We start from the raw sequence: 19,876 nt of genomic DNA, 5'->3' as shown, positions 1-19,876 counted from the left end.
GGGGATATATACTATATATATGACCGATCTGATCCATTTTTCAGACAACAATATGTGCAATATATGAAAGTATATGGTGAAGTTTGAAGCTTCAATCTGATAAATTGAGGAAGATATGACAAAAATTCTCTTTTTCTGAAAAATCGGTTGAATGGAGGATATATGCTATAGTGGTCCGATCCGGCCGGTTCCAACAAATGTCTAATCGGACACCTAAATACATCCGCTGGCCAAATTTTAACAAGATATCTAAAAAATTGAGGGACTAGTTTGCATACAAGCAGCAAGACGGACAGACGGACATGGCTAAATCAACTCAGCTCTTCATCCTGATTATTTCGGTATACTTAATGGTGGGCCTATCTATCTTTAAGGACTTACAATTTTGAGATTCGTGCCAAAGTTAATATACCATGTTATTTTCATGAAAGGTATAAAAATAAAAAATAATGAACAGGATTAGCCTGGTGTCATTGGGCCGCTAGAGGGCATTGCGTTGCCAAAACGTCCAATTATTATTACTATTATTAAAACAAATCGCAAAAAATATATTATGTCTACAAACAGCTAAGTTTTGTTAACAATTTTGCCGTGCATTTATCAGACAGTCGATGCATCAATTAGCATGGAGAAAATGAAAATTTCGATAACTTTCAGATAAACGACTAACTGAAGATCAGATCAAATGAAATAAGCATTATAAAAAAAATAAATTTTTTCTACGGTGCTTTCATGTATGCATATGAATATGCGCAAAGCGAACTCGAATACTATGTACGTAAGAAATTGAACAAAGGACCCTTGTGCAACTTTGACTGACGGATCGTGCGGCAGGTTGTCAATACTTGCCACCTGCCGTTCAAACCAAATGGGCTTAGTTAAGTTGACTCTTTACAAGTTTACCAACAGAAATGCAAACTGCTGTCTATCCATATGAAATTTTTGAGATCAATGAGAAGTGCAGAAGTTGACTTAGTTTGCATTTATATTAGGGTGGTTCTTAAGTAATTAATTTTGAAACTCACCCCTTTAAATTATATATGTAATACTCCTATATTACTACTACTTGTTTTGATTTCGAATTCAAAACTCATTGCTTGTAGCTTATCGGGAAGTTACTTAAACTTCAATTACAAAATTCGTGCCAGCCAGCCTGTCAAGTCAAGCTAAATAAAACCGTTTAATAATAACTCCGTCCTCTTGGAAAGTACTAGAAGTTTTGTAGAACATACTTGATGTTTTAAATTAGATTAAAATACAAATCCTAACTGGGTTGCACAATCACAAGAAACAATTAGTAGTTACTCCAACTTAACAAAACTGTTCCACAACACTCAACGGTTCTTTTGAGTATCTGCAAGTACATACATATATTCAGATGATGTGTATACATTGTACATAAATAAGTCGATTTACGAACTCATGGCCAGTCACATTGTGCGGTCATTTCTTGGTATTCAGTATCGTCTGATTATCGCAGTTGTACGTAGCGCGGAGCTAAGCTGCATCAGAAATCGATCGAAACAGATTAACTGGCACTAAAACAATAGCAGCTACTACAACATGTCATTGCTAAATTATCACCAAAAAGTTGCTATAGCGAATCACAAGCACACTCTGTTTTTTTTAGTTAATTCGTCTCTCACAGACTTATTCTGACCCTTGCCATTTAAATTATACGCGGTATATTTTGTTACGACGAATTGGTACAACTTCTTGCCAAGAGATACTTGACAACATGCTTCCAATGTCAGATACGATTGCAGGTCAATACAGACTGATTAATTTTGTTTTGTTGATTTCCCGACAGGGTGGTTAATAGATGTGTATTGAGACGGTTTTCCGTCATCCCTTGTCAAATTTGTTTGGGCGACAAACCAGTTTGGGCGTTGTGCCATCTTCAGTGCCATTTTTCGTTCCTTTTCCAATACACATCCATAAGACCTCACAAAGACTGAATATGTCCTTGGTATTACCGCAATTTGTATGACGACCAAACGGAAACACTTAATTACAACTAGGAATGACATATGTTATTAAAAATTTCGAAGCAAACATCTGGAGGTTTGAGGGAGTATTACGGATGTGGCCAGTCTTTTGCCAGATATGCATCGGGTACACTGCGTCACTTTCTGGTGCGAGACCGACTTCATCGGGAATGGTTTTTCGATACCAGAACCTTCGTTTTTGCATTTTGATCGCATTTTACGTCAGACATGGATAACGTGGTAATATTCTAAGCCTTTTAATAAACTGGAGTTTTCTGCAACAATTTATCACGTCATAATCAACGGTTGGCAGAGCGCCAGTGCCTTCGCTTGTGAAACCAGTCGCACACTACTGAAAAGACGTGCAGTGACACGAGAAAAGTTAACCGCTCAAAAGCTACATAAGGAGGAAACAGCTGATTATTTTTACACTAGGTTCTTCATCTGAGTTCTGAATGAAACCGTCGGGCGGAATGAAATGGAAAGTTCAATGTGGTCATATTAAATCGTTCCCGAGAGGGTCGGGGCAATGCTACTTGTTACCGGAACGAACCGGATTTATGTTTAGCAAAGGGCCACCAGTATCGATAACACTAGAAGAAGAAGACATTTCAGCACATTTCTTAGTCACAATAACTGTTAAGATGAGGAGTGCCGCGCCTTTAATAAAAAACGAGCCAAGAAGAGCGACGCCCAGTTAGTAAAAAAGTTTAGGCTGAGCAGTGAATGTGAGGTGCTGCAAATGCTTCCTGATTAGATTAACGCTAGAAAATACAACAAGAAAATTCCGCGGGTTACGGAAGGTTTCAAGACAATGTTAAGTTCGGAAATAACAGGGGTTACCGGGGACTTAACAAACAGAACGTGTTTAAGTTATTGAAGGAAAGGACAAAACCGATACCTCAATTCCTGTCGTCGGTATAAACATTCATTCCACCACTTGATTTTGATGTCTGAGTATAGCAATATCCCGAAAAAAATTAGGAGTTGTACAAGGAGAACTGCCGGCTGAATTACAAGAGAGGGGTTTGGTGAAGAACATGTTTCAATACTTACGCAAAATATGTAAGAGCTCTCTGCCTAATCTAAAAGTCGTATACAAAAATCAGTGTAGTATCGGCCTCTTTATTTCGAAAGCAAGGCTTTGTATAGCATATTGGACCAGAGATTGAAACCCAGAGTCATTGAAGTGATGGGATTTTATCAGCGTTGCTTCAGTAAATCACCATACGCCAAATTATAGACAGGGTCTTTGATAAAAGAAACTACACGCACCATTTTATTAAAAAACTTTAAACAGATAAGATAAATAAGTATTGAGGATTGCACAGCGACCATTGATCTATTTTACGCTCATCTCCTTCGCAGCACCTCCACCAAGCCGACTTCTTTCATAAATTCTAGTAGTTATCTGGGCTTGATGGTTTGTATGCCCGAATGCTGTGGCCATGGTGAGCCAGAATCTTAGCGTCTTCACTGATTGATCACAGAACCGGCATCACTTGGTTTTATTTTCAGTTTGAACTATAGCCTTATACTTAAGCATTATGGATACATTCTATGTGTAGTCTTTATTGATCGGCCAGTTCATAGCTTTATATAACTTCAACGCAGCTTTTAACGCCACATGGAGCAGCCTATATGTGGTTATGTGTGAGTTTCAGTTCCCTACGAAGGATCAGGTAGATGACGTTAATCAACGAAATCCGAACGGCTTTAAAAGAGTCACTCCAAGGCTATCGAAAGCAAAAGAGGATTTAGGCAAGGCTATGATCCTACTATTCCTTTAATCTGGTGCTGGAGAAGATAATTCGAGCAGCAAAACCACATCGCATAGAACTATCTGTCACAAGGGCGCACAGTTTCTGGTGTCTGCTGATAATATTGGTTTTGAACATAGCCTCATTGGAGTTATAACATTCTAGTTGTGTACTAGTATTTTTTCTATCAAATTTTGGTATTTCACTGCAGGGCAGATGCTCATGCCCACACCTATTACACATGTATATTTGAACACCATAAAGTACTACAAAGCAGTCGTTAGCGCATTGAGCTCATCTGCCCAGGCAAGCAAAATGTGATTTTTTTTTAATACTTTATAAGAATTGTAAAATCGTGGCATAGTGGTGGCACGTTCGTCGTCTATTTTTCTTAGCCATTCCCTTGCGAGCGCTGTTGTTGCATGCAGAAGTTACCAAGTTGTTGTCAGTGTCTTCTGCCTGCTTGGTTGCAGCGACCGAAATAAACATCACCGTCACCATCGCCGCGAGATGAGTAGTTGGCAAAAATGTTTGAATGCGATCACGAACTTGACCTTTCACATGAACTTTAAGCAGTCATTCAGTCAAACCGCCAACAAAACAGCAACAATCACACGGACTAAAATCACATCAAGAAGAGCACTTTTAGCAACAAAAAATCAGGTCTTCGACAGCGTCAGCTTTAACACATCCCTTTTTGTTTTTGGCGTTCCACCAGCGTTTTCCCAAACACCAATGCTTTGATGTTAACGCTGCTGCTGTTGCTGCTGCCCTCATTGTTCTGTCAAAGTTCCGCGGTTGCATCTTGCCGGATGCGAATAAGCTAGCGCATGGGAAAGTTGCGTTTAACTACTAACAGTATAAAAAACTGGAATCAATATTTCGCATTACAGTACCGCACTTAATACCAATCGGAATTATACAATTATAAAAAGATATGACAATGAGACAACAAGGGTGTGGGATGGGTTTGGTGCCAGTAGGGCTTTTCAATAACGAGAACATGCAAAACACGATGTACTTATGTATTCACAGCCATATTCATGACAAGCTATTTATATGTATGTATGTACATATGTACGCTGAATCACTGAATGGGAAAGGGATGAATGTTTTTTTTTTACAAATTGTAATGTTGTTGCTTATGGGAATGTTTGCTTTGCACCTCAATACGTTCACTTGTAAATGGATACACGTCTCCGAAATGGGTGGAGCTTCATCGTGATGGCTCATGATAACGCAAGTATGCCTATTCAAGCAGAGGTACAGATTCAAGGTTTCAGACTCGTATCAGGGTGTCTTCACGGTTCGGTACAGATTTCTGTTTAAATTGCACCTCTGTTGGTTTGGTTTGATTCGCCATTTAATCAAGCGCTTTTAGTGTATTACTTTGACATAAATCTACTGGGTAAAATATCTTGTTCTTCTTTCTGGCAAATAGCACCATTAAGATAGGAACCCGACCATCTCGGGAATTATTTGATATGACCATATTGAACTTTACAGGCCATTTCACCTTCCTGTCGTAAGGTATTTGATGTCGCTAGAGCCTCGCCTGCTAAATAAAGAGGCAACCTTTTCAAAAGGTTACGCTACACAACCCTTGAAATCAGGTGAAATGATTCAGAGTCACAAAACTCCAAAGGCTTCTATTCCTTAATGAAAGCAAACGTTTAAAAAATTGTGTAACGGAAGGAGCCTTTATATTGCAAGCACAGGACATGGGTAGACTATCACTGACGAGGTCCATCTTACATTAAAGCATGTGGAGCCAGAATTTTCTTGCCTGTAAGTATTTCTAAAACGTGTCTTAAATAGTCTCCCTTTCCAGAGTGAAATAAAAAAGAAGCGTGAAAATTTGAGGGCTAATAATCAAGTCCGTAGGGATGAGATATATGTATATGAACGCCTGGGTTATTATTTTTGATTTATTGTAGATGAGGACATGTGTAATCGTGGTCTTATTCTTATATGATATAATATCCATATCATAGCATAGCACTTCACTCCAAACCTTCCCTGCTTTTTTATAATATACTAACAGAGTACCCGACGTCGTTCGGGTATAAATAAAAGCAGTACTATATAGACTAATATATTAGGCTAATCCCAACCCCCATTTGTATGGGAGATGCCACGCCCCTTTTTGGTTATACCCAGTTCTTCTGGAGGGGGTAGGGATTGGTATCATATAACCACTCACTTAATTTCAGTCGTCTAGCCTTAATACTTTCAGATATATTGACTACGAAAAATTCGATTTGTATGGGAGGTGCCACGCCCCCTTTTTCGTTATACCCGGTTTTTCTGTAGGGGTAGGGATTGGTCTCATATAACCACTCACCTAATTTCAGTCGTCTAGCCTTAATACTTTCAGATATATTGACTACGAAAAATTCCAGTTGTATGGGAGGTGCCCCCTTGTCTAAAACTTTTTTTATATAGCCTACCATAGATTGACACACTAAGGGTATGTCATGGAAAAATTTCGTTCGATTCCATTCTGCGGTTTAGGCTGCAAGTCCAAACATACATACAGACATACTTTCACAAATATATAGTAGAATATCTCAACATCATCAATTTTACTAGGCGATTAAACTTCTAAGTGATTTTCACCGTTTTGTTACAAACAGTGGCGGACCTACGAGGGTGGAAGGGGCCGAATTGGCGGGACAGGACCTACACATTTTACGTCGACTCCGAAAGTTATTTGAAAGGCAGATAAAATTTCACTGAGCAACTTTTCAAGGCAGAAATACACTTGGAGTGTGCATTATGATCAAATCACTGCCGAAGGGCGACCCAGCTTAGAAAAAGTTTTCTATCTGAAAATACTTGTTTCTACAAAGCAACATGTCGGAATCCAGGACCTTCGGTGTGGTAGGCGGAGCACGATACGTTATTTAGTATAAGAGAAAATCGAAATTTAAAAACACATGAGCCTCGTACAAACAATTTAATTCTAAATAATTTTTGTTTTTTCGAATAAAACTATTTTAATTTTTTTGTTATTTTAACAAACAGTGTTACAAGTACTAGCAAATATTGTGTTTTTTTATTCACATAATAGCTGTGTTTTTTTTTTACATGTATATACATATGCACTTAAGCTTTATATGAACTTCCAAGTGCAAATCTTTATCTACATTTATGAAATCTTTGCGCTGAAAGTTAGTACTGAAAAATTTCAGCATGCATTATACTCAGTTGCAACTGAATGTTTTCTCTATATTTTATCTCTACACTATTCTTCACTTCTATCACCGAAAAGTTTGTGTGTCTACTATTCATCGCAACCGGTTCAGCTATAGGTTGTACACTATGATCAACAGAGGTGCGTATCTCCGCTATTAAGCATAAACCGTTTTGTAGCGAGTCATTGAACCACTGCCGCGAGTTTTCTATAATTGCCGCTAGTTGGGTCTTCTAAATATTATCTAATTGATGATAAGCGTTTTTTTAAGATCCCTTTCGAAGCTCAGGAACTGGGTCATGTAGTCTGTTCGCCCTATATTACGCTGACGTTGTACTACTATAGCCATGCGAAAATACTGAAAAACAGTAACGGTTGCTAAAGGAACTAATGACATTTAAATTTAAAACTTTGGATGTCAAGTAACCAGATTACAATCAAAAATCAATTTCCGCTGTATTTGCGAGGACTAAACAAATTTTTTTAAAAATTCCTCGGACCCTCCCAACACAACTTTTAAAATTAGGCACGGACTTTTAAAACTTTGTATCCTAAAGCTTAAAGCTTACAACCAGTTAACGGAGATGATTTTTTGAAAAAAAAGAAGTCTACATAAAGCTTTGGCGGCTTTCAGCACAGTGTCATAGCTTTAGCCAATATTTCTTCCTTTTCATATTCCCTGCGCGATTTGACTCACCTGACTGTGTGTAAATATTTGTGACTATATATAAAAGAAAAGAACTTAACTCGAACTAAGGAAAAGGTGATAAACTTAAAATAAATCAGAATATATTATCGACTCATCGTAGTAAATTATCACATTCTGTGAAGGTGATATAGCGCTAAGGTAAGGAATTAATTACATTGTGGAAGCTTTAATTTCGATCAATAAGACAATTCATCACCGCTTTCCTAACTCGTGGTAATCATTTTTATTAAATTGCCAAATATACATTAGGGGAAGCTTCAAAAGTATTTTTTTTTTAGTTTTGGTCAGGCATGCTTAACCAACGAACCGATATCATTTCGTTACGATAGTTAACGTTAATAAACGAAACAAAGTCATTTCGTTTCGTTTATTAACGTTAAGAACGTCAAATTTACGAAATGATTTCGTTTCGTTTTCTGCCATATCAAAACGAAATCAAATCGTTTATGTTGATTATTAATTTCAAACTATGCTGGCAAAGCTGATTGATGGCGGAGTCATTAAAGGTGAAAGCATTAGCCAAGGTGATTGCAACTTTTCTCATGAATTTTGACAGTACGAACATTTCTCAGAGTATTTTTGACATTACCACCAACGAATTACACAAACAAATTACATGGAGTTTGTGTGTGTATGTGCGCTCGTTGTTACCACCTTACGGCTTCACCATGGCTATAGCATTGCCAGCACAATTCAAACATAAAGTATCGCGTTTTTGTTAACGTTTTTAACCCTAACGAAAGCTTTTCGTTTCGGTTAAAAACGAGATACAATTTATCTTGATAATTTCTTTATCGATAATATTTCGAAGTGTTTCAACGGAAACGGTGGAAATTTTTTGATAAACGATTAGCTTAACGTTAAGGTGCATCCCTTGTTTTGGTATAGTGAAAATATTGTTCAATAAATGCACTCAAAAAGATAGCATGTGAAAATTTAGTTTAAGTTCTTCCATACAAATTGTATTGCGGATAACATACTCGTACAATTGGAGGTTGCACTTCAACCCCGTATAACTACTAAACGAGTCAACTTAGCAAAAAAAAAACTGTTTGGGCCTTTTTTGTAGAGCGTTCAATTTCCTATAAGAGAATGCATGGCTTATCATTTGATTACTACGGGTAAGAGCTCTTTATAATAGCTTGATAATTCCACAAACGGCGGCGGCCGTGGTTTGGTGGTGGCGTGCACCGCCTACCACGTCGAAGGACCTGAGTTGAACTCCCGAACAAAGCAATATTAAATATAAAGAAAAAAGTGTTTATACTGAGCGTGCTTTGCACACAGAGTATATTAACTTTGATTGGATAACAGTTGGTTGTACAGGTATAAGGGAATCGAGATAGATATAGACTTCGATATATCAAAATCATCAGTATCGAAAAAAATTTGATTGAGCTATGTCCGTCCGTCCGTCTGTCCGTTAACACGATAACTTTAGTAACTAGTGAGATATCTTCACCAAATTTGGTACACGACCTTACCTGGATCCAGAATAGATTGGTATTGAAAATGAGCAAAAACACAAAAAACCTGATTATTTAGTAAAAAATACACCTAGATTGCTGAAATTTGACATGTAGACTGATATTGAGACTCTTGATAAATATTAAAAAAAAAATTTTAAATGGGGGGTGGCACCGCCGACTTGTGATAAAATAAATTTTACAAATATGATTAATCATAAATCAAAAATCGTTACTAATCTTTACTATAAGGAATGCTTTGAAGAAAAAGTAACGAAATCGGTTATGGACCACGCCCACTTTTATATAAAAGATTTTTAAAGGGGTCGTGGACGAATAAAATAAGTTATATCTTTGCAAAAAAGAGCTTTATAACAATGGTATTTCATTTCCCAAGTGGATTTATAACAGTAAATAGGAAAAACTTCAAATAAAAAAAAAATGGGTGTGGCACCGCCCCTTTTATGACTAAGCAATTTTCTATGTTTCGGGAGCCATAACTCGAAGAAAACTTAACGGATCTTAATAATATTGGGTACACAAATTTTCCCCATAGCAAGAAATATTTCTAGAAAAAAAATGGACGAGATCGGTTAAAGACCACGGCAACTTAGATACAAAAGAAGTTTAAAAGATTTAAAAGGGTCGTAGACTAGAATAATAACCCATAACTTGGAAAAAAATGGTTTTGAATCAATGATACTTCACTTATCAAGTTTTATTATAAGAGGAAATGGGGAGACATTTTTCTTCAAACGGGCGGTGCCACGTGTTATGTAGAAAAGTAATTTATCTGAAATGAAATGTGCAATTGAAGCTCACACTGAGTATATAATGTTCGGTTACACCCGAACTTAGGCACCTTTACTTGTTTTAATTAGAAAAATTTTTCTAAGCGGGGTCGCCCTTCGCAGTGATTTGGCAAACACTCTGAATGTATTTCTGCCATGAAAAACTTATCAGTGAAAATTCATCTACCTTGCAGATGCCGTTCGGAACCGGTGCAAAACATGTAGAACCCCATCCCACTAATTCGTAGGAAAAATGAAAAGGAAGGGAAGCTCTTTTTAATTCTCCATATGATTTTTAATTCTCCATTTGAACTAAAGTCGTGATGATGCTTATAAACATAAATTGATATATAAATGGATGACCCACCCTAATACATACGCACGTTTATTTATGTTAGGATTCCCCACCGTTTGAAAAAATTAATGATTATTTTGCTTATACCATGTTAATTATTAACTTCTATGAATTTGGATTTGAAAGCTTAAACCCGCTGGCTGTGGTCATCCTACTTGAAATAAATCGATAGCGCATTAATTTCGTTTAGCATTTATCTGTCTGTGGGCTCAAAGCAATAACAGCCTAAGTCACATATATTTACAAGAGACTTAGGCGGTTCTTGCCTATAATCTCAGTTATGTAGGAATTTTGCAAATATGCCCCAGGTGACAGTTCAGTAATTATAACTGTTATAGCCTAAATCGAATTTTACTTTACCGAAAATTACTAATTTAATTACCAATATTTGGTTTCAATCTGTTGGTTCGAAACTGTTTCGCATTGAATGTGAAATTTAAAAGGTATTTCTTTTTTTTTTTCAAAGAAATATAATAGAAATAATAACATGGTGTGATATTCTGTAAATGAGGAACTATACTTTTTGCAAAGAACGGCGAGATAGTTGAGACTTATATGCGCGATTTTTGCCTTAAAAAGAACGCTGTCTATAGAACCACGTTTAAATGGAATGGGAAGAACAGGAGACCTTTTGGAGTAGAGAAAAAGTAGAGAAAGAAAGATAAGAGTGCTAACGGCTTCAGCTGCTAGCCAATTGGAATAAATTATTGATTAGATACCTACACAATTTTTAAGATATATATAAAATTTAAAATTAGGTAGGTACTTTGTGTGAGGATACAAAGTTTCACGTTTTTTGTGGTCTGCATGAGATAGCTACCCTGCAAAAATCGTTGGATCATGTGGTCCACTGGAGTACTTACCATTATACTCCACTGTAATGCAGCAATGGACCAACTCATGTTTCTACACGAACATATTGTAAGCCGATCATTGCTCGTTTTTAACGATTGTAATCACTACACCGGCATCACTATGGCGGCCACCGTGGTCTGATGGTAGCGTGCTCCGCCTACCACACCGGATGCCCTGGGTTCAAACCCCGGGCAAAGCAACATCAAAAATTTTAGAAATAAGGTTTTTCAATTAGAAGAAAATTTTTCTAAGCGGGGTCACCCCTCGGCAGTGTTTGGCAAGCGCTCCGGGTGTATTTCTGCCATGAAAAGCTCTCAGTGAAAACTCATCTGCCTTGCAGATGCCGTTCGGAGTCGGCATAAAATAATGTAGGTCCAGTCCGGCTAATTTGTAGGGAAAATCAAGAGGAGCACGACGCAAATTGGAAGAGAAGCTCGGCCTTAGATCTCTTCGGAGGTTATCGCGCCTTACATTTTTTTTAATCACTACACGATGTTTATTGGACTGTGGGTACTCCATGGATTACTCTGATGTTATGCGGAGCTGGAGTATATGGTCCAGTCCTAGGACATCGCAATGTTAATTGGACCATATTTTTTGTATGAATTGTGGTTAATTTTGGAGCAATCGGTTGGTCCATAGCGAGTACTCCATACATGCATGCATGGAGTACTCGCGATTTTTGCAGGATTGAAGCTTTTAGCTGTTAAAATAGTGCAGAAATTGCGAAACGTTTATTATCGGAACAATCGGTTGTAGGGGACATATGCTATATATACAACTCTTCGATTTTTCAGACAACAATATTTGCTATATACGAAACCGTATGGTGAAATTGAGTATACTGTTGCACTCCAAGATAGAATTAAGTAGGCTTCCTACATTCATAAATATTAAGACATATTTCTGAATTTCACTTCATTAGCTAGGTTTTCGTGTACTGAGGTTTGAACTTAACCCCGCTGCATGCTTTGCAATTTGTCTCTAGCTCTTGCCTTTTTTATCTAAAAAAATGAATAAAAAAACTTAAAGAAAGCTGTCTTCTATTAGGATATGATAACTCCTTCATTCACGAAATAAAATCTAATTTATGTATTAAAATTTTTCACCAGTGCTGTCTTCTACTCTGGAACGACCCTTCTGATTCCGTGAACGTGATACTGTTCTTAAGTTCAATAATTATAAACGTATACATATGATTTGTTTACCTTGTAAAGAGCGTAAGCTTAAGTCGACGGGTTCCACTTGAACCGGAGGTTCTTCTGCCTGTAATAAAAAAAAAAAAAATCTTAGCAAGGTATCAGATAGAAAACCTTGTTTAGAAATGGTGAAAGGCAATATAAGCTTTTATAATAATAAAGTGGCTATTTGTCCAAAAAAATCGTGTTTCCTGGCCAAAAAAAGAATAATGAGGTATAAAAGTGTAACTAATGAAAGCTCTTAAGCCTCGTTAACTTTATAAATACAGGTTTCGTTTGGGGTATTTTACTATCTAAGTATGATAACTTATAAGGCGAAATCTTAAGCCATTCCCGGGATATATACCTAAATACAGACCAGGGTACCCCTGGATGAGCTTTAGCTATACGGGCATAAAGCGCAAGGTATTGAAAGGGGTATTAAAAGATTTATTATCTTAATTTTTTCTTGAGATATTGATCTAAATTGGGCCAGGTGTAGCCCTAGGTTATGTTTTTTACGCTATAAGTACCAAATGCAAGGTATTGGTGTGGGTTGCGACACACAATGTTTTCACGTATAGTTGGTAAGTATTCGAATATACTGCTAGAGTCTCAAGATACAGATTGTAAAGATGATCCAGGTAACCCTAGGGTGGGTTTGTACAATAGGGCTAACAATTGAAAGCTGTTGATGAGTGCTCTAAACATAGGATGACCCTACATTATGTTTTCACGATATGGGTATTATATGAAATGAATTGACGAAGGTACGAAATTGAGTAATGGAGAAAGACATAGGGTAGGGAGAAAGAGAAGCAGATGGCGATGGAGATGGAGATGGAGGCTGAAATGGAGATGGGGAGAGAGATGCAGATGGAGAGGGAGATGGGGATGAAGTAAAATAGAGAGAGGGGGATAGAGAAAGGAAAAATAAGAAATTATTTTCAAATATCAAAGTAACCTACAATTTCGTGCAGGACAAGGTCTGCCGGCTCTGCTAGTATGTACGCAAAAACTAAAAGAAAATAACGGAGTTTTTCGTGCTGAGGAGCTTTCATTTTTTTCAATTACCACAAAAAGGTATAAACATATACGTTTGAGTAATCCTTGCGAGTTGAATAAACGTGTTTTTTCAGGCTCACCCCTTCAGACAATTATACTTATGAAGAAAATATCACATATAAATTTTTGCCTTGATTAGAGACCATTATAGGTCAAAGATAAAATTGCTCCATAGAAAGTCAGACAATTAATTTTTCCGTCCGGCAGTAGGGTGATAGGCCTATTTGGATGATTTGGAAGCAAGCTTTGCAGCGGTTAAAACGAGACTTAAAGAGAGGTAATGAAGAGACCTTTTATTTCTTTTTACTACAAAAATGACGTCCTTATATTATGTCTGAGTGACTAAAGCCAATACCCATGCTTTCTCCGCAGGAAAAATAAACAAAGCGAGCTAACGTTCATGCTTTTTGTACATAAATTTAAAGCTTTAACCAAAATTTTCTCTAAACTTAATTTTTTCGACTTAGCACCTTCAAACGTGCGTATCTTCATCTATATCTAAGTGCAAAATTTTCTCTAAACTCAATTTTTTCGACTTAGCACCTTCAAACGTGCGTATCTTCATCTATATCTAAGTGTTAATGTAATTAACTGGATTGTTCATGGGGAGGTATGTACATCTTTTACACTGCCCAATCAAAATAAAACGTTGGGCTGCAAGAAGAGAACTGTGTGACAACTTTTGTGTCTTGTTATGACAATTATTAAATTGTTCACAGATCGTATGGCATAAAAGAGTAGGCGATGCATGCAGCATGTCACTTAAATTATAATGACAAAATTTTTGTAGCAAATTTGTTTGTTGCAAAGCTGAAACAAGAAAGGTCATAATGGTAGATATAAAAAAGATCAAGTGACTCACTAAATATGGAAATACATTGATGGAAATATATGGGTAGAACATCAACAAATATGCTACAATAAATAAAAATTGATAATGATGTCCTATATACATACATATGTATAAAAAACTAGAGAACCCGCATCCCTGACAGATATAATATGTACTGTCATAAACCCTTCATTAAGTATTTGACTGATTTAGGCTTGGACCCCATCGTGATTTCTCTTAAAGACTCAAAATATGATGCTGTGAACTAAAGTGAATACATCAAGGTATGATGAGAAAAGCAACTAAAACATATGAAATTCCTTGTACAGTAATATAAAGTTTATATACTCACCTCCTTCACTGACATAGGGTCAGGTGCCAGGCCATTCTGAAACAAAAAACCGTGTATTAGTTTTTTATTTATTCCTATATTAATTTTTAGGTTAAACTTAATCATAGTTTTAAAGAATGTAAGTAACACATATTTTATACACTTGGCGCGATTTTCTACCAAAAAGATTTAGGCCGAGCTTATCTTCCAATTTGGGTTGTGCTCGTTGTAATTTTCCCAAGGCGTTGAAGCTAAACCACAACAGAGGCAGGCAGCTTCACCAGATACAAATAATTTCGGGTTATTTGAGAAGAGCTTTTCGGCATCGTATCGGTAATGGCTTATACCGAAAAATTATCGTTTTATTATTGGCTTATTATCGCCAACGAACTATTATCGCCGAGTTATCGATTTGTTATTGGCTTCTTATTGGTTTCTTATCGGATTTTTATAGCCGGCTTACAGATGTGTCATTGATTTTATAGTGAAGTTTTATCCGTATCTATTTCATAACAAGCCGATAAGTACTGGTAACACTTCGATTATAAACCGATAATTCATCGATAACAAACCGTTAACAGTTGAACAAAAAATTACTTTCCTTTCACTCCCTTCCCTTTCCTTTCCTTTCCTTTCCTTTCCTTTCCTTTCCTTTCCTTTTCTTTCCTTTTATTTTCTTTTCTTTCCTTTCCTTTCCTTTGTTTCCTGTCCCTTCCCTTCTTTTCCTTTCCTTTCCTTTCCTTTCCTTTCCTATCCTTTCCATTCCTTTCCTACTTTCCCTTCATTTCCTTGGCTTCGCCGCCGTGATGATAACTTTAGCTTCATTATTATCATCCACATCATTATCGACATTGATCCTATACTGTTCCTTTTTTCCTCCTATTCCGTTTCATACTCTTCACCTTTACTTCTTTTCCTTTGTTTGTTTCACTTTTTCCGCTATACACATTGTACGTATACGATTTGTTTTTCTCGCTTCGTTAATTCCATTGATTTGCTGTCTGATTTCGCTCATATCAACTCTAACACGTAAGTTCCCATGTTGTTGTAGCAGTGCTTCGCCCCATCCAATAGGTGTGACCGATCACAAATTGTCATCAATATCCTCTAACGGGAGTCCAAGGAAACTTGCTGTTTCAACAGGGGTGTACCATAATGAGAGGGGTCTTAGAGGCGTTGGTTCCACATTACAATTGAAGAGATGGTTGGTGTCATGTGGGGACACATTGCAAGCAGGGCATACATTTTGTGTGTCGGGGTTGATTCTGGACAGGTAAGAGTTTAACCTGTTACAGTATCCAGATCAAAGTTGAGCTAGAGCGGCTCGCGTTTCCCTGGGGAGTGTGCGTTCCTCTTCCGCAAGTTTTGCGTATTGTTCTTTGAGTACTGGATTCACCGGGAAATTCCTGACATAGAGGTCCGATGCCTGTTTGTGGAGTTCACTGAGGACCTGCTTGTGTTTTTGGCTTCATACGGCTGTATTCTCAGGTGCCGTATTTCCTCATAATGCTTACGGAGATGACTCCTTAAGCCCCTGGGCGGTGTTGGCTCATCAATCAGATGTTTGCTGGGATGCCCAGGTTTCTAGGTATTCAACAGGAACTGTTTGGTTAGCATTTTATTTATCTCCGTGATGGGGAGTATTGTGGCCTCGTTATGTAGATGGTGTTCTGGGGACATAATAAGACAACCCGTGGCGGTTCTGAGGGCGGTATTTTGGCAGGCCTGTAGCTTCTTCCAGTGAGTAGTCTTTAGGCTTGGCGACCATATCGGGGACGCGTAGCATGCAATCGGCTGGCCAATTGCTTTGTAAGTGGTAATGAGTTTTGTTTATCTTTTCTCCAAGAGCTGCCAGCAAGAAATTTGAGGTATTACGGCTCTGGATTTTCGGTACAATTGAGGCTGCATGCTCGCCAAAATGTATCAGAATCTACATACGTCACACCCAGGATTTTGGGGTGTAGGACAGTCGGTAGCGTAGTGCCATTGACGCGCATATTAAAACTGGTCGACATTTGGGGCGTCCATGTTGTAAATAAGGTCCCGATGATTCCGTAGGTGATAATGTCGGGTTTCGCGAGGTGAAAAAACTGGAGAGATCAAACAATAGCAACTCCTTCTGATGGCGAAGGTAGCTTTGATATGCAGAAGTTAAACAAAAGTGGGGATAGGACACAACCCTGTGGAACCCCTTGTTTAATTCTTCTTGGTTTGGTGTAGTGTTTCTAAATTGCACTGATGCTGCCGGCCACCCAGATAGATAATTTGCGGTCGACCTTATAATAATTTAATGGGGGAAGGGTAGGCCCTTCCAAGTCTTTCAGTAGCGGGCCATGATTGACCGTATCAAAAGCTTTTGATAGGTCTAGCGCAACGAGCACTGTTCTATGGTGGGGGTTTTGATTTAAACCGCAATTTATCTGAGTGCTAATGGAATTTAGCGCAGTGGTTGTGCTATGTAATTTTCTAAAGCCATGCTGATGTTACAGTGTAGTGATTACACTTCCACTTACATTCTGTATTCCCTCATACAGCTTACCAATCCCTACGCTACAGACTACGCCTACATTATAAGCTTTGTGCTTATATTCTTATTTCCCCCATATAGCATACCACTCTTAAATACTACTGTTAAGCATTTACTATGCTTACGCTTTCTTTCTGGATTACCCCATACCGCGAACAAAAAAAATGTTTACAGATCAATAATTCTCTTCAGTTTGAGATTACTATATGACGTAGCGATCTTATGGTATTAATGTTGGAAAAAGCTTTTACGTATTACGCAAATAATTTCCCAAGTAAACTGCCTAATTTGTTTCACAGTGTTACCTTGTAGACTTACGTATGTATATATAGAAAAGTGACATGCCTCAGTAAACTCTGTGCTGGAAAATATCAGCTTAACCAATGTTAGTTGGGCCATTACAAATCGTAAATGAAATTACTTAAAAAGGCATTAAGTTTGCATTATTTGCCACAGTATAATGCATAGAATGAATTCGAAAAAGAAAGAGAAGCTGACGATCAATATTCAATGAACTTCAGAAGAACAGTGTTTCTTGCCAATCAAGTGGTGTCACACTTAAGATTTTTTCGAAAGGCTTTTATAAATTCGTACGTTTATAAAATTTATATAAAACACAAACTTCGGAAAATACATATACATACATATGTGCAAAAATGGCTATCAAGTTTATACTAAACGCTATTTTTCCGGCTCAGAGTCATTTATTTTTCTCTAATTGATATAACATGCAATTCTACAATACAACAACTCTACCAGATGTTCAAGAAAAACACTAATTGGGCATTTGTGTAATTTATGAAACCATTTATTGAGGCACAATAAATTAATGTATTTTGCATTACGGCGTATGTGCTTAAAGCTAACTTGGATCACATAAAGTTATGTATGCTCTAAATTTTATGTACTTATTACTTTAACGGAGACCAATGATAATCACTAACCTCCTTATTCATAAAAATAAAGCTCGTAAAATTCGAAATTTTTATGGAAATGTAATTCTAAAAAGTTTTGTAACCCATTTTTATTATTTTATGAATAAAGGGTTAAATATAAATGCAGTTTGTTAACATATAAGTAGAGATGGGAAAGGGGTAAATACCCAAATGGTAAATACCCGGTAAATTGTTTATATAAGGTAAAAATTGGTGAATACCCAAATATTTACCCAAAAGAAGGGTAAAAATAATCTTTTGGAAAATATGGGAAACAAACACACAAATTCAATCCAAAATGTATCCAAGTTGTCCTATATTGGTGGGTAGTTTATCGCTTTACGCTATCGGTTGAATTAGTTTTAATCTGCAATCCAGCGTTTTTCAAAAATATTTAGCAAATAATGCATGCCGTTGCAAAAATTAAGTTTACCCAGTAAACATTTTAAGTCAAAAAAGAGTCGGAAAAATATCTAAATTGAAGCGTTTACAGTGGGTATGTGTATGTGCTCATTTGGAAGGCCGAAACCAATGTATTTCCCTTCTTGCAATGGTCGTGCTATATGAGCCTACTAACGTATATCATTTGAGCCTAAATAAGAGTCCGACTTAAGTCTTAAAAGGCGTTTAAACAGCTCATATTATACTCTACTGAAACTCTCCGGGGTCATATAAACTCTGATTATCTGACACCTATATGGCCTATGTAGTTCGACACACCTGGATAGAGCGTTTCAAAATTTGTTCCAAACTCTCTATGACGAACATAAATAGTTGATAAATAACAGTTTTTGCATGCTAGGTTAGGAGCTTTTAAGCCGTTAAATAAAAGGCAAAAATGAAATTTTCTTTTACCCTCCTACGCGTTTCGACGCTTTTCTGATTCCTACATTGCCCACTTATTTTGGACTCGTTTCGGATTCTTAAATTATGAGCGCCATGAGCATGTTTGAGGGGTAGCTTGGTTTGCGTAAATATGTGTACCCTATAAACATTCTCTTACAGTTCTGGAGTACAATATGGATCCGAAAAATATCAGCTTCAAAAATGTTATCACCTTAGAGCCTTTTATGACTCCAATTTGATGAAATTATGAACAAACGAAAAATATTAAAATCAGTAAACTAGGCAGCTACGGAATAAAAACTCAGAAATTTGTCTGCGTCAATTTATTCTAAATAAATAATTAATTTAACTAATACTTATATCTTATCCTCATGGGGGTTTTATCACAACAATTTTCTCCCCTATGTTTTCCGCTTCGGATATGTGTCAAAAATTCTTCCTAAAAGCCCTGAAGTAGTGTCATTAAAAGACCCAAAGTTAGCAGTATATGACGCCAATAAGGCTCATATATGATATCGGAAGGAGGCCTGTATAAGACTAATGTCAAAGGCAAAATATGAGCACATAGCATTCGCTTCAGGCTCCTAACTGGGTTCTTAATGAGTGCAAACGATCAAAGATTGGACTCCTTTTAGACTAATTGTTGACTCCAAGTGTTTGCTGGGTTGTTTGCTTAAAATCAAAACGAAAATTTTTTAATTTCAAATGACGTATACATTTAATTGCTGAATTGCAATTCCTCGATTCAAATGATTTTTAAATACATAAAAAAAGATAGAAAAAAGTATTTACCCATAAAAATGGTAAATACCCGGTAGATTTCCAACTCTACATATAAGTCCATACATATCAAGCTTGTCTAAGTTCATTATAAGCAAATTTAAGGAAATTCGAATTATTTCTTTTCTAGCATTACATTTGATATACCTGTTATTGTATGCTGGAATCATGCAAATTTCGTACCTTGTGAAATCCAAATAAATATGTCACAATATGCTGTAGCAGAGCGCAATCCGAATCGCTTGAAATAACTTAAGCGATT

At 36.9% G+C, this 19,876-nt stretch overlaps 1 protein-coding gene across 8 annotated transcripts in view; it reads right to left on the bottom strand.

Moving 5' to 3' along the window:
* LOC137246213 (Krueppel-like factor 7) overlaps positions 1 to 19,876 on the bottom strand; it is a 54,487-nt gene that overhangs the window by 9,614 nt on the left and 24,997 nt on the right. For all 8 annotated transcript variants that reach the window (XM_067777298.1, XM_067777297.1, XM_067777300.1 and 5 more), the window contains 2 exons: positions 14,548 to 14,583; positions 12,329 to 12,386 (listed from right to left, as the gene is read on the bottom strand). In XM_067777298.1, coding sequence (XP_067633399.1) covers positions 12,329 to 12,386; positions 14,548 to 14,583 — 94 coding nt within the window. The remainder of the gene's footprint in view (positions 1 to 12,328; positions 12,387 to 14,547; positions 14,584 to 19,876) is intronic.

The sequence above is a fragment of the Eurosta solidaginis genome, chromosome 3, assembly GCF_040869045.1.
Source record: "Eurosta solidaginis isolate ZX-2024a chromosome 3, ASM4086904v1, whole genome shotgun sequence".
NCBI lineage: Eukaryota > Metazoa > Arthropoda > Insecta > Diptera > Tephritidae > Eurosta > Eurosta solidaginis.
This window is presented reverse-complemented; position numbering and strand designations above follow the sequence as displayed.